Source organism: Salmo salar, chromosome 26 (assembly GCF_965601325.2).
Source record: "Salmo salar chromosome 26, fSalSal1, whole genome shotgun sequence".
Taxonomy (NCBI): domain Eukaryota; kingdom Metazoa; phylum Chordata; class Actinopteri; order Salmoniformes; family Salmonidae; genus Salmo; species Salmo salar.
The window spans coordinates 47,971,319-47,990,000 of record NC_138316.1 but is presented as its reverse complement, the minus strand read 5'-3'; the positions used below and the strand labels follow the sequence as shown (position 1 = coordinate 47,990,000).

General features: G+C 48.9%; 1 protein-coding gene across 2 annotated transcripts in view; it reads right to left on the bottom strand.

Annotated features, from left to right (window-relative positions):
• LOC106593436 (multiple epidermal growth factor-like domains protein 11) overlaps window positions 1–18,682 on the bottom strand; it is a 386,429-nt gene that overhangs the window by 111,648 nt on the left and 256,099 nt on the right. For both annotated transcript variants that reach the window (XM_082969798.1, XM_082969799.1), the window contains exon 12: window positions 3,008–3,128. In XM_082969798.1, the coding sequence (XP_082825924.1) occupies window positions 3,008–3,128 (121 nt within the window). The remainder of the gene's footprint in view (window positions 1–3,007; window positions 3,129–18,682) is intronic.

Genomic DNA, 18,682 nt, shown 5'->3' with positions numbered 1-18,682 from the left:
CTATAGATACTACAGCTTGTCTGTCTGTCTGGTAATATAGTTACTATAGTTACTACAGCTTGTCTGTCTGTCTGGTAATATAGTTACTATAGATACTACAGCTTGTCTGTCTGGTAATATAGTTACTATAGATACTACAGCTTGTCTGTCTGTCTGTCTGGTAATATAGTTACTATAGATACTACAGCTTGTCTGTCTGTCTGGTAATATAGTTACTATAGTTACTACAGCTTGTCTGTCTGTCTGGTAATATAGTTACTATAGTTACTACAGCTTGTCTGTCTGTCTGGTAATATAGTTACTATAGTTACTACAGCTTGTCTGTCTGTCTGGTAATATAGTTACTATAGATACTACAGCTTGTCTGTCTGTCTGGTAATATAGTTACTATAGATACTACAGCTTGTCTGTCTGTCTGTCTGGAAATATAGTTACTATAGATACTACAGCTTCTCTGTCTGGTAATATAGTTACTATAGATACTACAGCTTGTCTGTCTGGTAATATAGTTACTATAGTTACTACAGCTTGTCTGTCTGTCTGGTAATATAGTTACTATAGTTACTACAGCTTGTCTGTCTGTCTGGTAATATACACTGCTCCAAAAAATAAAGGGAACACTAAAATAACACATCCTAGATCTGAATGAATGAAATAATGTTATTAAATACTTTTTTCTTTATATAGTTGAATGTGCTGACAACAAAATCACACAAAAATAATCAATGGAAATCCAATTTATCAACCCATGGAGGTCTGGATTTGGAGTCACACTCAAAATTAAAGTGGAAAACCACACTACAGGCTAATCCAACGTTGATGTAATGTCCTTAAAACAAGTCAAAATGAGGCTCAGTAGTGTGTGTGGCCTCCACGTGCCTGTATGACCTCCCTACAACGCCTTGGCATGCTCCTGATGAGGTGGCGGATGGTCTCCTGAGGGATCTCCTCCCAGACCTGGACTAAAGCATCCGCCAACTCCTGGACAGTCTGTGGTGCAACATGGCGTTGGTGGATGGAGCGAGACATGATGTCCCAGATGTGCTCAATTGGATTCAGGTCTGGGGAACGGGCGGCCCAGTCCATAGCATCAATGCCTTCCTCTTGCAGGAACTGCTGACACACTCCAGCCACATCAGGCCTAGCATTGTCTTGCATTAGGAGGAACCCAGGGCCAACCGCACCAGCATATGGTCTCACAAGGGGTCTGAGGATCTCATCTCGGTACCTAATGGCAGTCAGGCTACCTCTGGCGAGCACATGGAGGGCTGTGCGGCCCCCCAAAGAAATGCCACCCCACACCATGACTGACCCACTGCCAAACCGGTCATGCTGGAGGATGTTGCAGGCAGCAGAACGTTCTCCACGGCGTCTCCAGACTCTGTCACGTCTGTCATGTGCTCAGTGTGAATCTGCTTTAATCTGTGAAGAGCACAGGGCGCCAGTGGCGAATTTGCCAATCTTGGTGTTCTCTGGCAAATGCCAAACGTCCTGCACGGTGTTGGGCTGTAAGCACAACCCCCACCTGTGGACGTCGGGCCCTCATACCACCCTCATAGAGTCTGTTTCTGACCGTTTGAGCAGACACATGCACATTTGTGGCCTGCTGGAGGTCATTTTGCAGGGCTCTGGCAGTGCTCCTCCTGCTCCTCCTTGCACAAAGGCGGAGGTAGCGGTCCTGCTGCTGGGTTGTTGCCCTCCTACGGCCTCCTCCACGTCTCCTGATGTACTGGCCTGTCTCCTGGTAGCGCCTCCATGCTCTGGACACTACGCTGACAGACACAGCAAACCTTCTTGCCACAGCTCGCATTGATGTGCCATCCTGGATGAGCTGCACTACCTGAGCCACTTGTGTGGGTTGTAGACTCCGTCTCATGCTACCACTAGAATGAAAGCACCGCCAGCATTCAAAAGTGACCAAAACATCAGCCAGGAAGCATAGGAACTGAGAAGTAGTCTGTGGTCACCACCTGCAGAACCACTCCTTTATTGGGGGTGTCTTGCTAATTGCCTATAATTTCCACCTGTTGTCTATACCATTTCCACAACAGCATGTGAAATTTATTGTCAATCAGTGTTGCTTCCTAAGTGGACAGTTTGATTTCACAGAAGTGTGATTGACTTGGAGTTACATTGTGTTGTTTAAGTGTTCCCTTTATTTTTTTGAGCAGTGTAGTTGCTATCATTGAGATTCTATTAAATTACTAGAGGGGCTACATCATAAACCCTCAAAGTTCCAGAATGTGGTGAAAATGGCAGCCATATTGGTCAGGGAGAAATCCAAACCAGTCTAATTGGAATGAATGCCTGTAGAGGCATAATCCTGATTTTACTTACGCAGGAAATACGTGTTTACCAATCTTTTTAACTAGCCTCTATAACTAGGGCTCCAGAGTGGCACAGTGGTCTAAGGCACTGCATCTCAGTGCTAGAGGCGCCACTACAGACCCTGGTTCGATTCTAGGCTGTATCACAACCGGCCATGATTGGGAGTACCATGGGGTGGCACACAATTGGCCCAGATTTGGCCGGGGTAGGCTGTCATTGTAAATAAGAATGTGTTCTTAACTGACTTGCCTGGTTAAATAAAAATAAAATATCTGTAAACAGTCCATAAATGTCTACATTTCTGTTTTCTTGGAAAGCTGTGAGTGCTGTTATATAATACAATATCAGCACTAGTTGCATTTACAACTTGTCTAAATCTTATCATCAACTGATGTCAGTGTGTGGCTGTGGATTGACAGAATTGTTTGAATTCAATGTTGTCGTATTGGCAGTTAAAAATGGAATCATTCCTCTAAAACTAGCTAGCTAACAACATACAGAGCAGATACAATCTTAAAGAGAGAGAAAAGAGAGTGAGAAAGAGAGAGAGAAAGAAATAAAGAGAGAGAGAAAAATAAAGAGAGAAATAAAGAGAGAAAGGGAGAAAGAGAGAGCCAGAGAGAGAGAGAGGGAGGAGAGAAGGAAAGAGAGAGATATGGCAGTATTCAGCCTACAGTACCTTCTCTGCACATGCAGGATCCGTCGATGTGTGAGCAGGAGATCTGGTTGTGGCAGGAACAGGGAGAGGAACAGTTGGCCCCATACACCCCAGCAGGACAGGTCAGAGAACAGTCATCACCCTGAGAGAGAGAGAGAGAGAGAGAGAGAGAGAGAGAGAGAGAGACTAGTGAAGAACAAACACTATTGTAATTACAACCAGTATTTATGTTTATTTATTTTCCCTTTTGTACTTTCACTATTTGCACATCATTACAACACTGTATAGACATAATATGACATTTTAAATGTCTTTATTATTTTGGAACTTCTGTGAGTGTAATGTCTACTGTTCATTTTTATTGTTTATTTCACTTTTGTTTATTATCTACCTCACTTGCTTTGGCAATGTTAACATATGTTTCCCATGCCAATAAAGCTCTTCAATTGAGAGAGACAGAGAGAAAGACACACACAGAGAGAAAGAGAGGAAGAGAGAATGAGAGCGAGACAGAGAGAGACTTTAAAAAAACTTTTTTTGTCTTTTTGTCTTTCTTTAATGATACATCCTGTTTTAATTTAATTATAACCTCACCACTACCCCCCATCCCGCCCCCCTTTAAAAACAAATATCGCACTATGCTACACACTCACCTTGCCCTCCCCCCACGATACAAAACAACACACCACAATAACCAAAACCTCACCACTTCTACAGCCGTATGTCCAACCCATCTCCCCCACCCGACCCACCATATCTCCTGAAACATCTCCCCCAGCTATACAGACAGCCCCCCAACACACCATATCTCCTGAAACATCTCCCCCAGCTATACAGACAGCCCCCCGACCCACCATATCTCCTGAAACATCTCCCCCAGCTATACAGACAGCCCCCCAACACACAATATCTCCTGAAACATCTCCCCCAGCTATACAGACAGCCCCCCGACCCACCATATCTCCTGAAACATCTCCCCCAGCTATACAGACAGCCCCCCAACACACCATATCTCCTGAAACATCTCCCCCAGCTATACAGACAGCTCCCCAACACACCATATCTCCTGAAACATCTCCCCCAGCTATACAGACAGCTCCCCAACACACCATATCTCCTGAAACATCTCCCCCAGCTATACAGACAGCTCCCCAACACACCATATCTCCTGAAACATCTCCCCCAGCTATACAGACAGCTCCCCAACACACCATATCTCCTGAAACATCTCCCCCAGCTATACAGACAGCCCCCCAACACACCATATCTCCTGAAACATCTCCCCCAGCTATACAGACAGCCCCCCAACACACCATATCTCCTGAAACATCTCCCCCAGCTATACAGACAGCCCCCCAACACACCATATCTCCTGAAACATCTCCCCCAGCTATACAGACAGCCCCCCAACACACCATATCTCCTGAAACATCTCCCCCAGCTATACAGACAGCCCCCCAACACACCATATCTCCTGAAACATCTCCCCCAGCTATACAGACAGCCCCCCCAACATACCATATCGTCCTGAAACATCTCCCCCAGCTATACAGACAGCCCCCCCAACACACCATATCTCCTGAAACATCTCCCCCAGCTATACAGACAGCCCCCCAACACACCATATCTCCTGAAACATCTCCCCCAGCTATACAGACAGCCCCCCCAACACACCATATCTCCTGAAACATCTCCCCCAGCTATACAGACAGCCCCCCAACACACCATATCTCCTGAAACATCTCCCCCAGCTATACAGACAGCCCCCCCAACACACCATATCTCCTGAAACATCTCCCCCAGCTATACAGACAGCCCCCCAACACACCATATCTCCTGAAACATCTCCCCCAGCTATACAGACAGCCCCCAACACACCATATCTCCTGAAACATCTCCCCCAGCTATACAGACAGCCCCCCAACACACCATATCTCCTGAAACATCTCCCCCAGCTATACAGACAGCCCCCCCAACACACCATATCTCCTGAAACATCTCCCCCAGCTGTACAGACAGCCCCCCAACACACCATATCTCCTGAAACATCTCCCCCCGCTATACAGACAGCCCCCCAACACACCATATCTCCTGAAACATCTCCCCCAGCTATACAGACAGCCCCCCCAACACACAAAAATCTCCTGAAACATCTCCCCCAGCTATACAGACAGCCCCCAACACACCATATCTCCTGAAACATCTCCCCCAGCTATACAGACAGCCCCCCAACACACCATATCTCCTGAAACATCTCCCCCAGCTATACAGACAGCCCCCCAACACACCATATCTCCTGAAACATCTCCCCCAGCTATACAGACAGCCCCCCAACACACCATATCTCCTGAAACATCTCCCCCAGCTATACAGACAGCCCCCCAACACACCATATCTCCTGAAACATCTCCCCCAGCTATACAGACAGCCTCCCCAACACACCATATCTCCTGAAACATCTCCCCCAGCTATACAGACAGCCCCCCAACACACCATATCTCCTGAAACATCTCCCCCAGCTATACAGACAGCCCCCCAACACACCATATCTCCTGAAACATCTCCCCCAGCTATACAGACAGCCCCCCCAACACACCATATCTCCTGAAACATCTCCCCCAGCTATACAGACAGCCCCAACACACCATATCTCCTGAAACATCTCCCCCAGCTATACAGACAGCCCCCCAACACACCATATCTCCTGAAACATCTCCCCCAGCTATACAGACAGCCCCCCAACACACCATATCTCCTGAAACATCTCCCCCAGCTATACAGACAGCCCCCAACACACCATATCTCCTGAAACATCTCCCCCAGCTATACAGACAGCCCACCCAACACACCATATCTCCTGAAACATCTCCCCCAGCTATACAGACAGCCCCCCAACACACCATATCTCCTGAAACATCTCCCCCAGCTATACAGACAGCTCCCCAACACACCATATCTCCTGAAACATCTCCCCCAGCTATACAGACAGCCCCCCAACACACCATATCTCCTGAAACATCTCACACAGCTATACAGACAGCCCCCCAACACACCATATCTCCTGAAACATCTCCCCCAGCTATACAGACAGCCCCCCAACACACCATATCTCCTGAAACATCTCCCCCAGCTATACAGACAGCCCCCCCAACACACCATATCTCCTGAAACATCTCCCCCAGCTATACAGACAGCCCCCCAACACACCATATCTCCTGAAACATCTCCCCCAGCTATACAGACAGCCCCCCAACACACCATATCTCCTGAAACATCTCCCCCAGCTATACAGACAGCCCCCCCAACACACCATATCTCCTGAAACATCTCCCCCAGCTATACAGACAGCCCCCCAACACACCATATCTCCTGAAACATCTCCCCCAGCTATACAGACAGCCCACCCAACACACCATATCTCCTGAAACATCTCCCCCAGCTATACAGACAGCCCCCCAACACACCATATCTCCTGAAACATCTCCCCCAGCTATACAGACAGCCCCCCAACACACCATATCTCCTGAAACATCTCCCCCAGCTATACAGACAGCCCCCCCAACACACCATATCTCCTGAAACATCTCCCCCAGCTATACAGACAGCCCCCCAACACACCATATCTCCTGAAACATCTCCCCCAGCTATACAGACAGCCCCCCAACACACCATATCTCCTGAAACATCTCCACACTGTTTATCATTTTATACAACTCAAATTCCACCCTAAGGCGCGCAGAGGCCATCCCATTCAATAATAGTTAAAGGGTTTGTTATCCCTCCACCTTTGACCCTGTTCCTCCTTGTTAGCCAAATTGCCAACTTTGCCTGAGCAAACATTTGGCCTTCTCCTTATTTGAATAGCTGTACCCCATTATAAACATCCCAACAGTAAAACCCACCCCAACCTCTCACACAGACATCCCAACAGTAAAAACCACCCCAACCTCTCACACAGACATTCCAACAGTAAAAACCACCCCAACCTCTCACACAGACATCCCAACAGTAAAAACCACCCCAACCTCTCACACAGACATCCCAACAGTAAAAACCACCCCAACCTCTCACACAGACATCCCAACAGTAAAAACCACCCCAACCTCTCACACAGACATCCCAACAGTAAACCACCCCAACCTCTCACACAGACATCCCAACAGTAAAAACCACCCCAACCTCTCACACAGACATCCCAACAGTAAAAACCACCCCAACCTCTCACACAGACATCCCAACAGTAACCCCCCCAACCTCTCACACAGACATTCCAACAGTAAAAACCACCCCAACCTCTCACACAGACATCCCAACAGTAAAAACCACCACAACCTCTCACACAGACATCCCAACAGTAAACCCCCCCCAACCTCTCACACAGACATCCCAACAGTAACCCCCCCAACCTCTCACACAGACATCCCAACAGTAAAAACCACCCCAACCTCTCACACAGACATCCCAACAGTAAAACCCACCCCAACCTCTCACACAGACATCCCAACAGTAAAAAAAACCCAACCTCTCACACAGACATCCCAACAGTAAAAACCACCCCAACCTCTCACACAGACATCCCAACAGTAAAAACCACCCCAACCTCTCACACAGACATCCCAACAGTAAAAACCACCCCAACCTCTCACACAGACATCCCAACAGTAAAAACCACCCCAACCTCTCACACAGACATCCCAACAGTAAAAACCACCCCAACCTCTCACACAGACATCCCAACAGTAAACCACCCCAACCTCTCACACAGACATCCCAACAGTAAAAACCACCCCAACCTCTCACACAGACATCCCAACAGTAAAAACCACCCCAACCTCTCACACAGACATCCCAACAGTAACCCCCCCAACCTCTCACACAGACATTCCAACAGTAAAAACCACCCCAACCTCTCACACAGACATCCCAACAGTAAAAACCACCACAACCTCTCACACAGACATCCCAACAGTAAACCCCCCCCCAACCTCTCACACAGACATCCCAACAGTAACCCCCCCAACCTCTCACACAGACATCCCAACAGTAAAAACCACCCCAACCTCTCACACAGACATCCCAACAGTAAAACCCACCCCAACCTCTCACACAGACATCCCAACAGTAAAAAAAACCCAACCTCTCACACAGACATCCCAACAGTAAAAACCACCCCATCCTCTCACACAGACATCCCAACAGTAAAACCCCCCCCCAACCTCTCACACAGACATCCCAACAGTAAAAACCACCCCAACCTCTCACACAGACATCCCAACAGTAACCCCCCCAACCTCTCACACAGACATCCGAACAGTAAAACCCACCCCAACCTCTCACACAGACATCCCAACAGTAAACCCCCCCCCAACCTCTCACACAGACATCCCAACAGTAACCCACCCCAACCTCTCACACAGACATCCCAACAGTAAAAACCATCCCAACCTCTCACACAGACATCCCAACAGTAAAACCCACCCCAACCTCTCACACAGACATCCCAACAGTAAAAACCATCCCAACCTCTCACACAGACATCCCAACAGTAACCCCCCCAACCTCTCACACAGACATCCCAACAGAGACATTAATGTCATTAACCTGGCGCACATAGAAAACACATGATGCACAGTTTCACTCATGACAGAGAAAGGACACCCCAGTCAAACCCTCGGGTCGATCCGTGCCAACCAGCTGTTAGTGGCCAGGGCTCCATGTAGAACCCTCCACTGGGGTCCTGGGAGTTTGAAGAGCCCCCTTCCCCTTGCCAGTCCCCAGTCTCTGCCGTCATCTGCAGTGGCGGAAACATTAGCGGTCCCTCCCCCTTTGGCTGCTCAAACACCCCCCTTACAGGCTCAGACAGTGCCTCCTGGACCTCCTCAGACAGTGACTCCTGGACCTCCTCAGACAGTGCCTCCTGGACCTCCTCAGACAGTGCCTCCTGGACCTCCTCAGACAGTGCCTCCTGGACCTCCTCAGACAGTGCCTCCTGGACCTCCTCCAGGAATCTCTCCAGCAGCCTAAGAGACGTTATTCCTGTTTGTTGTGCCAGAACTTCCGGGGTTTTCCACCGCTCCTCTCCCAGCAGTCGCAGGTCACCCAGTCTTAGTAAACCACCTGCCATCAGTCGCCTCTGCAGGGTGGCCGACTGAACCCATCTCAAAAGGATGGCTGAGTTGTGTAAAATAGGCTCCTCCCACACCCACAGCCCAGGCTCCACACCCCCGTCTCGAATGGGCTTTAGCAGCTGCCAGGCCCTCAGCACCGCAGAGTAAAAGTCTGAGAGACCTGCTGTCTCTCCAGCCTCATGAGGAACAGCTGCCGGTCCAACCCTAATCCGCCTGCTCTCCTCAGCAGCGCGCATGCTGGTTCCCTCCAGCCGACATCAGTAAGGTAGGGCAGTCTCTGCACCCCAGCCACCCTGTTACTACTCTCTAGTTCCCCCAGACACCCTGCTCTCCAGTTCCACCTCCTCCCTGTTACTACTCTCTAGTTCCCCCAGCCACCCTGCTCTCCAGTTCCACCTCCTCCCTGTTACTACTCTCTAGTTCCCCCAGCCACCCTGCTCTCCAGATCCACCACCTCCCTGTTACTACTCTCTAGTTCCCCCAGACACCCTGCTCTCCAGTTCCACCTCCTCCCTGTTACTACTCTCTAGTTCCCCCAGCCACCCTGCTCTCCAGATCCACCACCTCCCTGTTACTACTCTCTAGTTCCCCCAGACACCCTGCTCTCCAGTTCCACCACCTACCTGTTACTACTCTCTAGTTCCCCCAGCCACCCTGCTCTCCAGTTCCACCACCTCCCTGTTACTACTCTCTAGTTCCCCCAGACACCCTGCTCTCCAGTTCCACCTCCTCCCTGTTACTACTCTCTAGTTCCCCCAGCCACCCTGCTCTCCAGTTCCACCTCCTCCCTGTTACTACTCTCTAGTTCCCCCAGACACCCTGCTCTCCAGTTCCACCTCCTCCCTGTTACTACTCTCTAGTTCCCCCAGCCACCCTGCTCTCCAGTTCCACCTCCTCCCTGTTACTACTCTCTAGTTCCCCCAGCCACCCTGCTCTCCAGATCCACCACCTCCCTGTTACTACTCTCTAGTTCCCCCAGACACCCTGCTCTCCAGTTCCACCTCCTCCCTGTTACTACTCTCTAGTTCCCCCAGCCACCCTGCTCTCCAGATCCACCACCTCCCTGTTACTACTCTCTAGTTCCCCCAGACACCCTGCTCTCCAGTTCCACCACCTACCTGTTACTACTCTCTAGTTCCCCCAGCCACCCTGCTCTCCAGTTCCACCACCTCCCTGTTACTACTCTCTAGTTCCCCCAGACACCCTGCTCTCCAGTTCCACCTCCTCCCTGTTACTACTCTCTAGTTCCCCCAGCCACCCTGCTCTCCAGTTCCACCACCTCCCTGTTACTACTCTCTAGTTCCCCCAGCCACCCTGCTCTCCAGATCCACCTCCTCCCTGTTACTACTCTCTAGTTCCCCCAGCCACCCTGCTCTCCAGTTCCACCACCTCCCTGTTACTACTCTCTAGTTCCCCCAGCCACCCTGCTCTCCAGTTCCACCACCTCCCTGTTACTACTCTCTAGTTCCCCCAGCCACCCTGCTCTCCAGATCCACCTCCTCCCTGTTACTACTCTCTAGTTCCCCCAGCCACCCTGCTCTCCAGATCCACCTCCTCCCTGTTACTACTCTCTAGTTCCCCCAGCCACCCTGCTCTCCAGTTCCACCACCTCCCTGTTACTACTCTCTAGTTCCCCCAGCCACCCTGCTCTCCAGTTCCACCTCCTCCCTGTTACTACTCTCTAGTTCCCCCAGCCACCCTGCTCTCCAGTTCCACCTCCTCCCTGTTACTACTCTCTAGTTCCCCCAGCCACCCTGCTCTCCAGTTCCACCACCTCCCTGTTACTACTCTCTAGTTCCCCCAGCCACCCTGCTCTCCAGTTCCACCACCTCCCTGTTACTACTCTCTAGTTCCCCCAGCCACCCTGCTCTCCAGATCCACCTCCTCCCTGTTACTACTCTCTAGTTCCCCCAGCCACCCTGCTCTCCAGTTCCACCACCTCCCTGTTACTACTCTCTAGTTCCCCCAGCCACCCTGCTCTCCAGTTCCACCACCTCTCTGTTACTACTCTCTAGTTCCCCCAGCCACCCTGCTCTCCAGTTCCACCACCTCCCTGTTACTACTCTCTAGTTCCCCCAGCCACCCTGCTCTCCAGTTCCACCTCCTCCCTGTTACTACTCTCTAGTTCCTCCAGCCACCCTGCTCTCCAGTTCCACCACCTCCCTGTTACTACTCTCTAGTTCCCCCAGCCACCCTGCTCTCCAGTTCCACCTCCTCCCTGTTACTACTCTCTAGTTCCCCCAGCCACCCTGCTCTCCAGTTCCACCACCTCTCTGTTACTACTCTCTAGTTCCCCCAGCTACACTGTTACTACTCTCTAGTTCCCCCAGCCACCCTGCTCTCCAGTTCCACCACCTCCCTGTTACTACTCTCTAGTTCCCCCAGCCACCCTGCTCTCCAGTTCCACCACCTCCCTGTTACTACTCTCTAGTTCCCCCAGCCACCCTGCTCTCCAGTTCCACCTCCTCCCTGTTACTACTCTCTAGTTCCCCCAGCCACCCTGCTCTCCAGTTCCACCTCCTCCCTGTTACTACTCTCTAGTTCCCCCAGACACCCTGCTCTCCAGTTCCACCTCCTCCCTGTTACTACTCTCTAGTTCCCCCAGCCACCCTGCTCTCCAGTTCCACCACCTCCCTGTTACTACTCTCTAGTTCCCCCAGCCACCCTGCTCTCCAGTTCCACCACCTCCCTGTTACTACTCTCTAGTTCCCCCAGCCACCCTGCTCTCCAGTTCCACCTCCTCCCTGTTACTACTCTCTAGTTCCCCCAGCCACCCTGCTCTCCAGTTCCACCTCCTCCCTGTTACTACTCTCTAGTTCCCCCAGACACCCTGCTCTCCAGTTCCACCTCCTCCCTGTTACTACTCTCTAGTTCCCCCAGCCACCCTGCTCTCCAGTTCCACCACCTCCCTGTTACTACTCTCTAGTTCCCCCAGCCACCCTGCTCTCCAGTTCCACCACCTACCTGTTACTACTCTCTAGTTCCCCCAGCCACCCTGCTCTCCAGTTCCACCTCCTCCCTGTTACTACTCTCTAGTTCCCCCAGCCACCCTGCTCTCCAGTTCCACCTCCTCCCTGTTACTACTCTCTAGTTCCCCCAGCCACCCTGCTCTCCAGTTCCACCTCCTCCCTGTTACTACTCTCTAGTTCCCCCAGCCACCCTGCTCTCCAGATCCACCACCTCCCTGTTACTACTCTCTAGTTCCCCCAGCCACCCTGCTCTCCAGTTCCACCACCTCTCTGTTACTACTCTCTAGTTCCCCCAGCCACCCTGCTCTCCAGTTCCACCACATCCCTGTTACTACTCTCTAGTTCCCCCAGCCACCCTGCTCTCCAGTTCCACCTCCTCCCTGTTACTACTCTCTAGTTCCCCCAGCCACCCTGCTCTCCAGTTCCACCACCTCCCTGTTACTACTCTCTAGTTCCCCCAGCCACCCTGCTCTCCAGATCCACCACCTCTCTGTTACTACTCTCTAGTTCCCCCAGCTACACTGCCAGGAAACTAAAACTCCGTCCCCTTCCTCCCTAACTTTGAACGAAAACAGTGGGTACAGCTTAACTAACAGTGTGTTAACCCTCCACCACAGAAAATAACATTTAGAAAAAAAAGACCAAGGAAAAAAGCAAGAAAGGACAGAGCCCTCCTCATGCACCGAGAGAGAGAGACAGAGAGAGACAGCGAGAGACAGAGACAGAGAGACAGGTAGTTTCACTGTTTCCACAAGCGATCTTTTAATAAGACCCTCCTAAATCAAAAGTTAGTTTGGAGTTTTCAGGCCTCAAAATGTGGTCTAAAGTTGAGATTAGTTCATTTTCCACACCATCTGTTGTTTTTTTTAGATACATATTTGCCTGAATCCCCAATGAATGGGAAAGATAGGCAGCGTCTAATTCAATCATTTTAGACTGATTCATTTGGGATTCGGATGTAAAGTTGGATCCACATTCACGCAGCAGATGGCATGAAACACATACACTCATCTCAACATTACATCACTTTTGAGGTCTGAAAACATCTGACAAACTTTTACTTTGGAGTCAACTGCCCTTTCAACCCAGACACGCTGTACATATTCCCTGTGACAGACCACCAAGCAAATCTACAGACTACAGTATTGCTTTGATTACAATGTGAACTCACTGTGAAGTCCATAGATCTACTATGGTACAGTATTCTAGTCTGGAATCTCCCCTTTCTTCTCTAAGAATAAAACGATCTACTGTGGTATTCCAGGCTGTAATCTCTCCTTTATTCTCTAAGGATACAACGATCTACTGTGGTATTCTAGTCTGTAATCTCCCCTTTATTCTCTAAGGATACAACGATCTACTGTGGTATTCCAGGCTGTAATCTCTCCATTCTTCTCTAAGGATAAAACGATCTACTGTGGTATTCCAGGCTGTAATCTCCCCTTTATTCTCTAAGGATACAACGATCTACTGTGGTATTCCAGGCTGTAATCTCTCCATTCTTCTCTAAGGATACAACGATCTACTGTGGTATTCCAGGCTGTAATCTCTCCTTTATTCTCTAAGAATAAAACGATCTACTGTGGTATTCCAGGCTGTAATCTCTCCTTTATTCTCTAAGAATAAAACGATCTACTGTGGTATTCCAGGCTGTAATCTCTCCTTTATTCTCTAAGGATACAACGATCTACTGTGGTATTCCAGGCTGTAATCTCTCCATTCTTCTCTAAGAATAAAACGATCTACTGTGGTATTCCAGGCTGTAATCTCTCCTTTATTCTCTAAGGATACAACGATCTACTGTGGTATTCCAGGCTGTAATCTCTCCTTTATTCTCTAAGAATAAAACGATCTACTGTGGTATTCCAGGCTGTAATCTCTCCATTCTTCTCTAAGGATACAACGATCTACTGTGGTATTCCAGGCTGTAATCTCTCCTTTATTCTCTAAGGATACAACGATCTACTGTGGTATTCCAGGCTGTAATCTCTCCTTTATTCTCTAAGGATACAACGATCTACTGTGGTATTCCAGGCTGTAATCTCTCCTTTATTCTCGAAGGATAAAAGGATGAGCATAATGCAATACCGTGTGAGTGTTGACTGTTCGTGTTGATGATTTATGCATTGAAGGAAATTGGTTTCAGTCTGCGACCCAGAACATTCAGAACACACACAGACTGAGCCCGTCCTGTCAACCTCAGTGGTCTATCAGTGTGACTAGATTACTCAGTATTATTCAGTTTACTGACACGTTACAATAACTACAGTATGCTGGCAGACTACAGAGACATAACACTCAGCATCAACCATTATGGAGCTTGGAGTAATGAATACATAAAAAAGGATTTACTAAATGAAAACACGAGGCCTAAAGGCAATTCCTACGCTGTGTTGTAGGCCTGTGTTTCCTGAGTAAATCTGAGCTGTACTATTAGTACATAATACCAGTATATAATCCCAGTACATAATCCCAGTGTATAACGCCAGTATATAATGCCAGTATATAACACCAGTATATAATGCCAGTATATAACACCAGTATATAATGCCAGTATATAATGGACGTATTTAATGGAAGTATATAATGCCAGTATATAACACCAGTATATAATGCCAGTATATGATGCCAGTATATAATGCCAGTATATAATGCCAGTACATAATGCCAGTATATAATGCCAGTATATAATGCCAGTACATAACACCAGTACATAATGCCAGTACATAATGCCAGTATATAATGCCAGTACATAATGCCAGTATATAATGCCAGTATATAACGCCACTACATAATGCCAGTATATAACGCCAGTATATAATGCCAGTATATAATGCCAGTATATAATGCCAGTATATAGTCTGAAGCACTGTCAGACATGTCAAAGAACAGTAGTATTTAGGGACGTCCCTCTCCTCTCCTCTCCTCTCCTCTCCTCTCCTCTCCTCTCCTCTCCTCTCCTCTCCTCTCCTCTCCTCTCCTCTCCTCTCCTCTCCTCTCCTCTCCTCTCCTCTGTGAATCCCTGTTCTCTCTCTGACACCCCATTGAGCAGGACCTTCACCTACAGTACAACACTCTGCTGATTAAATTAATTATGAATCATGTCTAATTAACACAGCAGACCCCGACCAACCCCATGTCTTCTAATTACCCTTCATCTAATATTCACTAAGTTAAACAAACGAAGAGAGGGAAGAGAAAGATGAGTGTTAGAAAGAGAGTGAGGTAGTTAAAGAAAGAGATGACTACAGTAGGGTTCAGTAGACGGTAGTCCTGGAGAAAGCACTAGAGATGACTACAGTAGGGTTCAGTAGACGGTAGTCCTGGAGAAAGCGCTAGAGATGACTACAGTAGGGTTCAGTAGACGGTAGTCCTGGAGAAAGCACTAGAGATGACTACAGTAGGGTTCAGTAGACGGTAGTCCTGGAGAAAGCACTAGAGATGACTACAGTAGGGTTCAGTAGACGGTAGTCCTGGAGAAAGCACTAGAGATGACTACAGTAGGGTTCAGTAGACGGTAGTCCTGGAGAAAGCACTAGAGATGACTACAGTAGGGTTCAGTAGACGGTAGTCCTGGAGAAAGCACTAGAGATGACTACAGTAAGGTTCAGTAGACGGTAGTCCTGGAGAAAGCACTAGAGATGACTACAGTAGGGTTCAGTAGACGGTAGTCCTGGAGAAAGCGCTAGAGATGACTACAGTAGGGTTCAGTAGACGGTAGTCCTGGAGAAAGCGCTAGAGATGACTACAGTAAGGTTCAGTAGACGGTAGTCCTGGAGAAAGCGCTAGAGATGACTACAGTAGGGTTCAGTAGACGGTAGTCCTGGAGAAAGCGCTAGAGATGACTACAGTAGGGTTCAGTAGACGGTAGTCCTGGAGAAAGCACTAGAGATGACTACAGTAGGGTTCAGTAGACGGTAGTCCTGGAGAAAGCACTAGAGATGACTACAGTAGGGTTCAGTAGACGGTAGTCCTGGAGAAAGCACTAGAGATGACTACAGTAGGGTTCAGTAGACGGTAGTCCTGGAGAAAGCACTAGAGATGACTACAGTAGGGTTCAGTAGACGGTAGTCCTGGAGAAAGCACTAGAGATGACTACAGTAAGGTTCAGTAGACGGTAGTCCTGGAGAAAGCACTAGAGATGACTACAGTAGGGTTCAGTAGACGGTAGTCCTGGAGAAAGCACTAGAGATGACTACAGTAGGGTTCAGTAGACGGTAGTCCTGGAGAAAGCACTAGAGATGACTACAGTAGGGTTCAGTAGACGGTAGTCCTGGAGAAAGCACTAGAGATGACTACAGTAGGGTTCAGTAGACGGTAGTCCTGGAGAAAGCACTAGAGATGACTACAGTAGGGTTCAGTAGACGGTAGTCCTGGAGAAAGCACTAGAGATGACTACAGTAGGGTTCAGTAGACGGTAGTCCTGGAGAAAGCACTAGAGATGACTACAGTAGGGTTCAGTAGACGGTAGTCCTGGAGAAAGCACTAGAGATGACTACAGTAGGGTTCAGTAGACGGTAGTCCTGGAGAAAGCACTAGAGATGACTACAGTAGGGTTCAGTAGACGGTAGTCCTGGAGAAAGCACTAGAGATGACTACAGTAAGGTTCAGTAGACGGTAGTCCTGGAGAAAGCACTAGAGATGACTACAGTAGGGTTCAGTAGACGGTAGTCCTGGAGAAAGCACTAGAGATGACTACAGTAGGGTTCAGTAGACGGTAGTCCTGGAGAAAGCACTAGAGATGACTACAGTAGGGTTCAGTAGACGGTAGTCCTGGAGAAAGCACTAGAGATGACTACAGTAGGGTTCAGTAGACGGTAGTCCTGGAGAAAGCACTAGAGATGACTACAGTAGGGTTCAGTAGACGGTAGTCCTGGAGAAAGCACTAGAGATGACTACAGTAGGGTTCAGTAGACGGTAGTCCTGGAGAAAGCACTAGAGATGACTACAGTAGGGTTCAGTAGACGGTAGTCCTGGAGAAAGCACTAGAGATGACTACAGTAGGGTTCAGTAGACGGTAGTCCTGGAGAAAGCACTAGAGATGACTACAGTAGGGTTCAGTAGACGGTAGTCCTGGAGAAAGCACTAGAGATGACTACAGTAGGGTTCAGTAGACGGTAGTCCTGGAGAAAGCACTAGAGATGACTACAGTAGGGTTCAGTAGACGGTAGTCCTGGAGAAAGCGCTAGAGATGACTACAGTAGGGTTCAGTAGACGGTAGTCCTGGAGAAAGCGCTAGAGATGACTACAGTAAGGTTCAGTAGACGGTAGTCCTGGAGAAAGCGCTAGAGATGACTACAGTAGGGTTCAGTAGACGGTAGTCCTGGAGAAAGCGCTAGAGATGACTACAGTAGGGTTCAGTAGACGGTAGTCCTGGAGAAAGCACTAGAGATGACTACAGTAGGGTTCAGTAGACGGTAGTCCTGGAGAAAGCACTAGAGATGACTACAGTAGGGTTCAGTAGACGGTAGTCCTGGAGAAAGCACTAGAGATGACTACAGTAGGGTTCAGTAGACGGTAGTCCTGGAGAAAGCACTAGAGATGACTACAGTAGGGTTCAGTAGACGGTAGTCCTGGAGAAAGCACTAGAGATGACTACAGTAGGGTTCAGTAGACGGTAGTCCTGGAGAAAGCGCTAGAGATGACTGTGTGTGTGTGTGTGTGTGTGTGTGTGTGTGTGTGTGTGTGTGTGTGTGTGTGTGTGTGTGTGTGTGTGTGTGAGAGAGACAGTCTAGCTGATTGACAGCCATATGATGGATTCTATTAAAATGTAACATGTTTCAAGTTAAACTGTAGTTAGTTTGTATCCTGTTTAGTGAATGATTACTGTGGGTATGAATGGAGTTTAGACCATGACACTGTTTGTATCCTGTTTAGTGAATGATTACTGTGGGTATGAATGGAGTTTAGACCATGACACTGTTTGTATCCTGTTTAGTGAATGATTACTGTGGGTATGAATGGAGTTTAGACCATGACACTGTTTGTATCCTGTTTAGTGAATGATTACTGTGGGTATGAATGGAGTTTAGACCATGACACTGTTTGTATCCTGTTTAGTGAATGATTACTGTGGGTATGAATGGAGTTTAGACCATGACACTGTGCTTATGCTAATTTAGAAATGTTGACCTAATCAGAGAAGAGGAAATTGCCCAGGATCAGAGAGCAGGGTCAGAGAGCGGGTTCAGAGAGCAGGATCAGAGAGCGGGGTCAGAGAGCGGGGTCAGAGAGCAGGGTCAGAGAGCAGGGTCAGAGAGCGGGATCAGAGAGCGGGATCAGAGAGTGGGATCAGAGAGCAGGGTCAGAGAGCGGGGTCAGAGAGCAGGGTCAGAGAGCGGGGTCAGAGAGCAGGATCAGAGAGCAGAATCAGAGAGCGGGATCAGAGAGCGGGGTCAGAGAGCAGGATCAGAGAGCGGGGTCAGAGAGCGGGGTCAGAGAGCAGGATCAGAGAGCGGAATCAGAGAGCGGGATCAGAGAGCGGGGTCAGAGAGCGGGATCAGAGAGCAGGATCAGAGAGCGGGGTCAGAGAGCGGGGTCAGAGAGCAGGATCAGAGAGCGGAATCAGAGAGCGGGATCAGAGAGCGGGGTCAGAGAGC